Genomic DNA, 11,342 nt, shown 5'->3' on the forward strand with positions numbered 1-11,342 from the left:
GGCAGCGGTAGTGAGGATTGGGATGGCGAAGCCGGCATTGCAGTTTAGGACGGCGAAGATGGAAGGGGGCAGCGGCGGTGAGGATTGGTAAGGGGGCATCGGAGTTTTGATTTTGTGGAGTCAATTAGGAAAGGTGAGCTGAGATTTGGGGTTGATTTGCACTTTTACATGTAGGTCCTTCATTTACTATTAGTTTATTCGTTCGAAAATATTTCTATGTTAGCGAATGAGAATATGACACATGGCGACAGCGTAGGAAATTTCCTACGCTGTCAGCTCACCTCCCATTTTCTCTATTTTATATATCATGTCATATATTTATAATATAATTAGCATGTATTAGTTAAGTAATACAAAAATGTTTAAAAATTATCTCAATTGCCTTCAAAGTGAAACAAAATTATTCTAATATGGAGGATGGGGTAAATTTTTACTACTTGGACAAAATTTTTGTATATGAGTGGGGTAATTTTATCCCAAGTGGTGAAATTGTCTCACTAGTGTTCCAAAAAACAAATAACATAAAAAGGTAATATCCTTGTTCCATTGTCCCAATAAATAACACTATGAAATAGAATCCCCAAAATTATCTCTTTATCCCCCAAATGTCCCAATGAATAACCCCCCCTAAGTAACAAATCTTGAATGTGCTGTAGAAAATGTCACAAGAATGTATAATGCAAATGGAAAGGAAGTAAAAAAAAAAAAAAGCTCCAAACAAATCACAGACAATCCACACAAGTGAAAAACAGCTCTATACAAATATTGATTCTCTTAAATATCCGAGTAAATATTTCCTTCTAATTTGTATGTGAAAGTGAAGTTTTATTCAGAAGATTTGTAAGTTTCACATCCTAGTAAATAATTTTTTTCCCGAACTATACATGGACTACTGAAACGTTCATTCTAAATTATACACGGAGACCGAAGTTTTAAATCCCACTGTCAACAGTCAACACACATCAACTTATACACTCAAGGAGTTCTCTAGTGCACCAAAAAACGAACGGAGAGGGTGTAGATGAAGAAATGAAACGATATCTACTTCTATATATACTTAAAAGTAGGATCCAAAGAGTTATTGTTTATGCTACAATAAATAGTAAAATATTTTACGATTTATACTACGTTATTTTGCTGTATCATAAACAGTAAAACAAATCAAATGTATTAAAACTTTGAATTTTTCTTTAAGTATAGAGGAGTACATATGATTTCTAAATCTAACGTATTAAAATTTGGATCGTTATTTAAGTATAGATGAGTAGATATGATTTTTAATTTTAACCATAAAATAATTAAACTAAATATATTAAAACTTAGAAAAAGACATGTTCAAAATGCAGTGCTTAAGAAAACAAGGGGCCGTGCTTTAGACGGGGTGCACACTAGTGACTAGCTATGACCGCATGCCTAGGGCAAAAGAAACCAATGCAAATCCAAACTGGATCGTACTCATGTACAATCCAAGCCCCTAATAGGTGAAAGAAGAAAATAAAAAAGAAAATTTCACCTTCAGTTTAGATTGCAGATAAAATCTTAAGCTTTAATAAATGTCACACTAGGTGAAGCTTTATTCAGATATCTGGATATACGGGCATGTCGAGGAGTCATAAACTGAAGAGTGGTGATAGGGGCACACCACAAACCACACTCTCCTCTCTCATTTGCTACAGTACACGGGGCCCCACATGAGATTTTAAATTTTTAAAATCTCATGTGGGCCCCATGTACTGTAGCAAATGAGAGAGGAGAGTGTGGTTTGGGATGTGCCCCTAGCATTTCTTTAAACTGAAATATACAGCTAGAAAAATGAAACCTCCAAAGATGCATGTCAAGACATTACAACCTCAATTAGTTTCGCGACGGTGACGAGCATGATCCACTGCATAATTTCTACAGAAAACTAGGGTCTTATATACAATAATGAGAAAGCAACGAAAGTCCAAAAAGACATTCTCCTAGTTAAGTTCAGGTGGATTTTAGGAACTAAAACAGCAATAAGAGTAATCTGACAAAACATTCCATTTCTTTATTAAGAAAGTGTCCCATAACTGAATGCCTGCAACATTAACAGAGCATCATAAATACAGTGGAGTTTACAAATACAGAAGACCTTTCAGGGACCCTTTTCCCCCCCTTCCCCTTTCTCAAATTTACCTTATTGTGTTGAAACGGAAATCAATGACAGAATCTACTGCAAGCTGAGGTAAATCCAATTGTCAACGTTAAATGGGGATGCGAGGCTTGAGAAGAGCCACGGCTTCTCTTATTTTCTTTGCCGCCTCTTGTAGTGTAGGTAGAGATGCTGCATATGACATTCTGATACATTTATCATCTCCAAAGGCATCCCCAGGGACGAGAGCTACCTGCAAAGACAAAGCCCAATAAACCGAGTAAGCTTATGTTTTCTATAGCACTCCTTACGAAGAAAGGTAACATTTTGAAGGATTATTTGCAGTCATTGTTTAACGCTCGTAGACTATGGACCACAGCAATTCTCCTGTTCGATTGAATTTCACCCTAAATTTGACTGAATAAAAGGCTGTATACCCTCTTAATTGAGGATGAAAACATAAAGTCATCTGAGGTTCAATGGATGCAAGTGTTAATAAAATAGTTTGGGGTTTTCCAAGATCAGCTTCTTGTATCTTTATTATTTTGAAATTAGTCTCTCAAATCATTGAATTTGCTACTGGGTGCCCCAGTTCTTATATCTTGCTACTGCTACACTCTTGAATGGAGGGATTAATTTGAAACAGCTTTATGAACAGAGGCACCTAATATCAATTTCAATTATTTAAGGGACTAATTTTGAAACAACTTATAATAATTGGGGACTTGTTGCAATTTCACTGATCTGGGGGACAAATTTCAAATTATTAAACATTTAAGGGAATAATATCGAAAAAAAACCCAAATAGTTCAGGCATGTACTAGTGACTACACCATCAGGTATAAAGAGTGTACCTGCGATTAACTTAAAAACAATCAAATATATATATCAAGACATTACCTGTCCCTTATCCAATAGGAATCGGCAAAGGGACTCTGAGTCCTTTATAGTCCCAAATCCTTCTACCTCCGCTCCATAGTAGGAACTGAAATCCATGAAAAGATAAAAGGCACCCTGCAGACATAAAATGATCTAAATTAAACCACTGCAAACTTGTGTAAAATAAAATAAATAAATAAATAAATAAAATATTTTTACCTTGGGTTCTGATATTTTTACGCCCTCCAACTCTCTGAAACTTTTCACGAGGAAATCTCGCCTTTCCTTGAATGCTTTTACCATGGTGGAAACTGCTTCACCGCCGGCATAACCTAGGTTTAGCGCTGCAAGTCCTGCTTTTTGGGAAATGCTACTGGCACCGGAGGTGGACTGCCAATTCAAGTTTTAGCTTGCAGGATTAGTATACAGCAACTAACAAAAATAGGCTTATTTTCGATCTCGTATCCCAAATTTACCTATTATTTCACTCTGATACCCCGAAGTACTTTTCAACACTTTGATATCCCCAAAGTTTCAATTCCATTCACTTTGATACCCCCATCCCAAATTTGTAAGATTTTCTATTAAATATTATTACATTTAGGCCAATTTTACCTAGTTGCTAAGGATCCAATCAACCAAATGTTCCGGTAGTCGTGGACGGGGATACCACATGCTTAACACGAGATATAAATTTAAGAAACATGGAAGAGGTATCAAAGTGAAATGGAATTGAAACTTTGAGGTATCAAAGTGTTACAAAAATACTTTGGTGTATCAAAGTGAAAAAATGAGTAAACTTTAGGTATCAGACCAAGTAATATAATTATTCCTTTTCTGGTATCATCAGCATGATGCCTTGCACATATCCCCTTTTTTGTGTCGAGAAAGAGGCGATGCATTATATGTCAAAGATACTGAAGATGAGTAGCTAAAGCAAGATGCCGATGCAATCATGTGGCTATAATATATGAAATTAACAAATGTGGACAAAAATGTACAGATTTTGATTTGATGCAAAATATAGGTCTATAGAACTGAGAAAGAAGAAGGCATACCTGGCTCTGGATCTTTCCACAAGCTGTTACAAAGTGTTTAGGGCCTGCAAGATATCCAAGTCGCCAACCAGTCATCGCAAATGCCTGCAAAAGTACCACATCCACATTTAGATCTCACCAGTATTGTTAATAATTCGAGGTGCCTTCAAAGATGATTCTTTTAGATGGAAAAAGAGCTGTAATATCAAAAGAGACCATATGGACTGCTAGGTACAACATTATTATTTGATGCAGTGAACTAGTCATAGAATGTTGAGTCCAAGTTGTTCTACATGTTCCCATTCATGTAATCGTGCATTAGATTTTTGTCATATTAGACCTTCAAATCGTTGTTAATTCTAAATTAGATGCTCAAACCTTCATATTTCTAAATTAGACCCCCAAATCTTCCTATTTGTTCGAAACGGAGGTCTTATTTAAAACAATTTAATAGGTTTGAGGGTCTTATTTAAAATGGCATAATAGATTTGGGGGTCTTATTTAAATCAAGTTAATCGATTTAGGGTCTAATATTAACAAAGATTAGGGGGTCTAGTGTAACTAAAACCCTTGTGCATTTTTGCTTATAATCTCTTACCTTAGAAAATCCATTCACAGTCAAGGTTCTTTCCCACATGCCCGGTAATGAAGCAAAGCTTGTGTGTTCTGCTGGAGGATATATAATATGCTCGTAAATCTCGTCTGATAAAACCTGAAATAAGAATAAAAATAAGGTCCAGAATCTTGACAAGAGTGCCAAACTGTGACATACTTACCAGAAGCCTTGGGTGTTTCCGAACTATATCAGCAATCTCCTCGAGCAACTTCTTGGGATAAACAGATCCAGTTGGGTTTGATGGAGAACAAAGAATCAGCAGCCTTGATTTATCATTAAGTCTTGATGCAACAGATCCAGTTGGGTTTGATGGAGAACAAAGAATCAGCAGCCTTGATTTATCATTAAGTCTTGATGCAAAGGACTCCGGTTTTAATAGAAAATTGTCTGATATATCTGTTGGCAGTATTACTGGTGTTGCATCAGCCAACCTAGCCATTTCAGGGTAACTGACCCAATATGGTGCTGGGATTATCACCTGCACAAAAGATGGTGTCAAGGATATATTAACTCATCAATATAGTGAGCATTTCAATGAACAAAAACAAAATGCAAATTTATTATGTATGCTGAAAGATGGAGAAAGTTTCAACATAATGAATGCCAAATAACCTAGGACTGTACGAATGGAGATCTATGAACGACTTGCAACTGTATGAGGTCAATTCAACAACTGTTTTTTTCTTCAGGCCTTGTTGAATGATTAGCATGCAAATTTCTTGGTTTTCTTTTGTTTGAAAATTGTGTGGATTATAATTCAAAAAGTTTGTTTACATGCCATATATTTATCTAGAAAGGCATTAACTCAATCATAACACCTTGACTTTTGTCTAGAAAGTATTTTTATATTGAAAGAGAGATCCTTCGAATTAAAAGATGGAAGGTCAATACTAGCCTTTTTTCATCAATAGGATTGAGCTACTTTATGAATTATAATCCTTGGGATTTTAGTCAAATTTGACAACCAAACAAGTGACTGGGTATATCCAAAACTGCCCTTAAAGCATCATATGCAAGCAGAAAAAGTATACTATTACGTAGTTTAAAACATAGAATTCCGGACAACAGTTGTTTTTCTTTCCGAAAAAGGGGACAATCGTTGATGATTCTTTCTGGCCAATAATTGATATTTTTTTCCGAAAAAGGAGATCAGCTGTCAAAGGTCCTATTTTTATTAATAGCCAAATGGCTAGTATAAGCATGATTACAAGAAATGATTTCCAAAAGAAGTAGCCCCGAAACTCCCGATTAAAATGGGAAAAGTTTTGGCTTATTTAACAATGATCAAATGAATGAATCTAACGAGAGAGCTAAAAGGAGATAGCAGCAAAGAAATGATATATTAGCAACTTAAAATAAACATATTGAAAGAAAATTTAAACAGCTTTCTTCAAAGAGGTAAGCAAAATAGTCAGACTTCACCTCATCTCCAGGTGAACAAACTGCAAGAACAGCTTGCATGATACACTGTTTCGCTCCATTGCTGACAAGAATTTGATCCGGTGCATAAGTCAAACCATTCTCCTCTGGAATCAAAATAAACCAACCAAAATTAGCTCTCAAAACGCCAAAGCCAATAAGTCAAACCATTCTCCTCTGGAATCAAAATAAACCAACCAAAATTAGCTCTCAAAACGCCAAAGCCAACCCATCAGCTAAATTCAGAAACTACTAACCTTGGAGTTTATGACAAATTGCTTTACGGAGCTCCAAAGTTCCAGCATTGGGAGTGTACCTTGTGTGACCTTCACGAATAGCATTTATCCCAGCCTAAACACCAATTTTCCCCAATGACAAATAAGAATGAAACCCGAAAGAAAAGCTCGAATTTTTCCTAAAAATTGTATAAATTTAGTTCTGAAAATAAAGATACACCAAATTTATTCCCTAAAAATAGACGTCAAACCACCATGCCAGCCTTTGAGTTACATGATGCTTTTACCTGCCAACAATGGTTGGTAAGTTTCTCATCTTTAGTTCCATAAATACTCAACTATGAATCCAGTTCTTAGAAAAATTTTATAAAGACCCAATACCAGTGCTAGATTCATGATTTGCTTTGGTTTATAGCATGATACATTGGATGGTACATGGTGTGTTTGTAGGCTTCATTTAGTTGATACGTCAACTGGTACGCACCAAAATTCTAAATATGATTCAACTCCCCTTTGTGATATGAGTTTTTGATTGGGTTATTTCGATTATTATGCATGTAGTACATGCTATTGTACAAGCATACACATTTAAGGAAATGTAATATTAAAATTATGATAATAATAATTTTCATCTTTTGGTATCTATAGAAATCCTTGTTATAGAAAAAATAATCAACTAGTTAATTCAATAATAAAAAACATGATGGACTCTAGTAATACATTGGAATAGCCAATGAATCAGTTAGTCACCACACTGCTTCCTTTATTTGTTTGTTCTCCATTTTTGGTTTTCCAAATCAGGATCGCAGAATAACCAGGTTGCCTGAGCACACTAACCAGGTTGCACGAGCTGGACCAGAGTTACAAGTAGTAGGCGTGAAATAGGTAAAGCACGTACATTTTTGCATATTAGGTAAGCTGTGAATTTCTTTTCCCCCTTTTTAGATTGTTCGTGTGTCACATATGAAGATATATTTCTCAAAAATTGAAACTAAGTTCTGTAGTATCCCCTAAACAAAAGTAACTATTCTATTTTTTTCCTCATGAAAATATTTGTGTATATGGAATTTATAAGAGGTTTTTAGGCAAAATTCACAAATCGTTACCATGAGCTGTCAAGCCATGGTTTAACTTAGCTTCATGGCAGTTACCCGTTGTGAAGTTTGGACGGCACCTACCGATTCAAAAAATCATCTTATCCTTCCTTGATTCTTTGTTGAAGGTTGAGCATATTGTGAGAAGACAGAGTGAGAGCTATGTGATATGAAGTGCCAGACTTGACACGTGCGTGAGATTTGTCTTGTGAACGGGTCGATGCTGTGGCTTAAGCCGTATACATTTTCCGTTGTTGTTTTGGGGCGTGACAAATTCCAAATGTGGAGGCACACAAAATTTATTTACAAAAATAGACTTCTTATCACCATGTTAGCATTTCAGCTACGTGATGCTTTTTTCCCAACTACGTCTAAAAAAGTTTCTCATCTTTGGTTTTGCAAATACTCGACTATGAATTGGATTCTTAGACAAATTTCACACTATCCAGTATCAATGCAATTGGATTCATGATACGCTTTGGTTTATAACATGATACCTTGGATGTTATAATGGGCTGTAGGTCATCTAGTTGGAATGTTAACTGGCAATGTCGCACACACCAGAATTCTAAGTATGATTCATTTTCCCTTGTTACAGGGGTTTTTGATTGGGTACTGCAACTATGAATACATTTAAAAACAAATTGGATTCCAAAGTGTATTATTTTATTTAAAATTTGTATGATCGTCACAGAGCTTCTATGGAAACAAATTTCCTGACAAGTGAGAGTTTTATTCACTGCAAGCCCATGGTTGCCATCAAATATGCTAACCAAGATAATAATAAAAAAGATCAACACCTTACAACTTGAATTATCATCAGCGAAAGAGTTAATGATCAAAATGCTCGAAGAAACAGAGAAGTAACTACCTATCTATTATGCAAAATGTTAGTTTTAAGCACAGTTTCACATGTCAGCTTAATGTAACAGTTGCCTAAGCATGACTTATGTCCATTTCACAAATATATGTAAAAGGCACATGCACACCAAGGTTAGACACTTGAGGCACACACGGACACCAATGTTGGAAGTTTCAATAAGATCCAAATTCCCTTTTCTAATAATGGCACCAACATACTCACACCAAGGTTCAAAATTTCAGAAAGTTCCAAATTTCCTCTTTTTTTTCTGAATCAGCGAACATTTGCATGCATGTACAAGGTTTGGAATTTTGGTACATTTTGGATTCCCTTTTCTAGAAGAACTGCAAGCCCATGTTTTAAATCGGAAGTCTCGGACCGACAATATCAATGACTTCAAAACTTTCAAAAAAATTCCAAAAGATAATTGAAAACTGCCAAAAGATAGCAAAAGAACTAGCAGCCCTTGTTTGATGAAATTTAGGTTAGGATTCAACTGAATACTGTATGGTAATTAATTTATTTAACAACAAATATTCTAATTAATTAATAAAAATAAATTTAATCAATCTAATTATTTTGACAATGAAGGGAAAGATCAAGTCAGATAACAATATGATCTATGTAATTAATTCGTAAATAAGTAAAGTATAGATAAAATGTATTAACTTGTGTATTTGTAAAATTAAAATTTTCAAATTTTATTAGTAGAAGAGGGAATACATTTATGTAGATAAGTCCTAATTATCCAAAATAGATATTTAAAGAGATTGCATATAAAAGTAACCTCCAAACCCCCCTCCTTCCCTCTCTACTGGTACCCACGTTTTGCTTTCCTCTTATGGAACACAATATACTCTAAACATTCTATTAAAATGTCATTTCACCAGAAGTATACATTTCAATGTATGTACAACTGAAACACCAAAATGAATAAATCTCGACAAAGCCTATGACTTCTCAACTAGACACAAGGAATTGGCAGAGGTTCCCATGGGGATTTAAAGACCCGGTCCACTAAGGGTGACATTATCACCCAATTCTTCCTTGATATATACATATATATATACACCATAAACAAGTTTATACGATAGGAAACATCTAAATTGTGTTCGTGCAAGAGAACTGTTAACTGTTATATACGGCGTCTATGTATTCCTCATACTTTCCTTGGAAAGTAAAACCCTCTTAAATTTTATTTCACACCTATGACGTTATTTCGCCACCAAAACTGAGCTCCTTAGCCTAAAAGAACGGAAAAGTGACATATGCAGGATTGTGGTCACAAAAATTTATGTACAATTGCACATCAGACATAATTTTATTTGTATGGTAGTAGTATTTACAAAGGAATCATATGCGAAGAACCTATCTTCTGAGGCTACCTTCACAACTCAAACGTAGAAATAAGATAGCAACGGAAGCACTCCGCTAAATAATCATAAAGAAAGGGAGGTGCTACAGGCACACCACCGTGACACCCTCAGCCACGCTCCCTCTCCTGCTACAGTGCAGGGCCCCACTAAAAATCTCATGTGGGCTCCTCCTCTATTATTTTTCTTTGTATAATAGATAAGTTAACAATGGCCGTACGAATACTTGTACTAATCATAAACAAGCGGCAGTAATTCAACAAACTATTAAATAAATAAATAAATAAATAAAACACCTCAAGTTCGAGGAATTAACCAAAACCCACCTCAGAAATGGAACCGGGGGTATTGAAGTCGGGCTCCCCAGCGGCCAATCCGATAACAGGAACCCCAGCCTGAACAAGCGCGGTAGCCTGATCGGTGATCGCCATGGTCTTCGAGGGTTTGAGAGAGCTAACCCTAGGGCTCACTGACGGATCCTCCATCTTAACCTCGGATCTAATCACAGCCCTCGACGCCAAAGCTCTCCTCTTTGGGAATGAGACGGATCTGGGGGTTAAAAGGGTTGAGGATGACCGAGAGAGGGATCGAAGAGGGGTCGCGGACGAGGATTGAGAAGAGAGAGAGAGGGAGGATTCCATCGAAGAATCGAAGAAGATGGATTTCGAGGATGGGACTCATCTCTCTCTCTCTCTTTACTTACTTATTTATTTAAAGGAGGGATTTTTTTTTTTTTTTTTTTTAAAACCTACCAATCCTACCAAACCCTTTTGCTCACCAACCCCCAAACACTTTGGTTTGAACACTTTCTTTATTATTTTCATTTTATTTTTTGACCAGAAAAAGGGAAGAAAATGTGGAGACTACATCGAAGAAGCCGCCATTAGGAAACCAACCTCTGTGTTTTAATACTCAAAATATCATAAACTGAAGCTTAGTCTAGTTTTAGGACAAATTTTCAAAACCGACCCCTTTGGGTTTTTAATTGCAAAAAACGAACCATTTCAATCTTATTTATAAAAACCGACTCAGTTGGTTGAAACTGGGTCGGTTTTTGAATTTTTTTTCCCAAACTTTTGTTATGAGAAAAACTTCACGGGAGTTCAACTCCCGTGAAGTTTCCCAAAAAAAATAAAAAAACCGACCTGTTTTCAGCCCCTGGCTGAAAACAGGTCGGTTTTTGTAAATATTTTCAAAACCGGTCGGTTTTTGCAATTAAAAACCCAAAGGGGTCGGTTTTGAAAATTTGTCCTCTAGTTTTAATACTCTCATAGCTGAGGAGTTTTGTTGGAAGAAAAGAAAAGAAAGATGGGGAATCTTAGTTATTTTCTTGAAATAATATGAGACTATTTTCAGGGTCAAAACTGTATTTCCGTGGGTTTCGAAGGGTGTCCTATAAAATGATATTAGTGTGCACCTCGTGCAAAGCACGACCTTTATTTTTTATTTCCTCTACAGTAATTATGTATTTAAATACAGCTTTTGTAAGTGATACAATAATATTTTTTAAATGTTACAGTATCCCGCCCTAAGCTACAGTGATAATGCTACAGTGATGTTTTGAAACACTACAGATCCCGTCTGTGCTATAATTTTTTTATTGTAGCATGAATAGTGAATATTGGACCCTCCTGTCTGCGATATAGTAATAATGCTACAGCAATTAGCTGTAGCATTACTGTAGCATGAATAGTGATCTTGGATCCTCCC

The 11,342-nt window shown here is 35.8% G+C and overlaps 1 protein-coding gene across 2 annotated transcripts; it reads right to left on the reverse strand.

The window, feature by feature from the left end:
- On the reverse strand, positions 2,002 to 10,337 carry LOC109839520 (bifunctional aspartate aminotransferase and glutamate/aspartate-prephenate aminotransferase). 2 transcript variants are annotated; one of them, XM_020407983.1, is made up of 10 exons: positions 9,959 to 10,337; positions 6,325 to 6,418; positions 6,071 to 6,174; positions 4,981 to 5,126; positions 4,809 to 4,911; positions 4,631 to 4,744; positions 4,054 to 4,137; positions 3,215 to 3,385; positions 3,017 to 3,130; positions 2,002 to 2,369 (listed from the first exon to the last, which is right to left on the reverse strand). In XM_020407983.1, the coding sequence occupies exons 1-10, from the start codon at positions 10,271 to 10,273 to the stop codon at positions 2,229 to 2,231; spliced, it is 1,386 nt and encodes a 461-aa protein (XP_020263572.1). In that variant the 5' UTR covers positions 10,274 to 10,337; the 3' UTR covers positions 2,002 to 2,228. The 2 variants fall into 2 exon arrangements, with proteins under 2 accessions (XP_020263572.1, XP_020263573.1); XM_020407984.1 differs by having other exon boundaries at positions 4,809 to 4,917; positions 4,987 to 5,126; positions 9,959 to 10,336.

The sequence above is a fragment of the Asparagus officinalis genome, chromosome 4 (assembly GCF_001876935.1).
Source record: "Asparagus officinalis chromosome 4, Aspof.V1, whole genome shotgun sequence".
NCBI lineage: Eukaryota > Viridiplantae > Streptophyta > Magnoliopsida > Asparagales > Asparagaceae > Asparagus > Asparagus officinalis.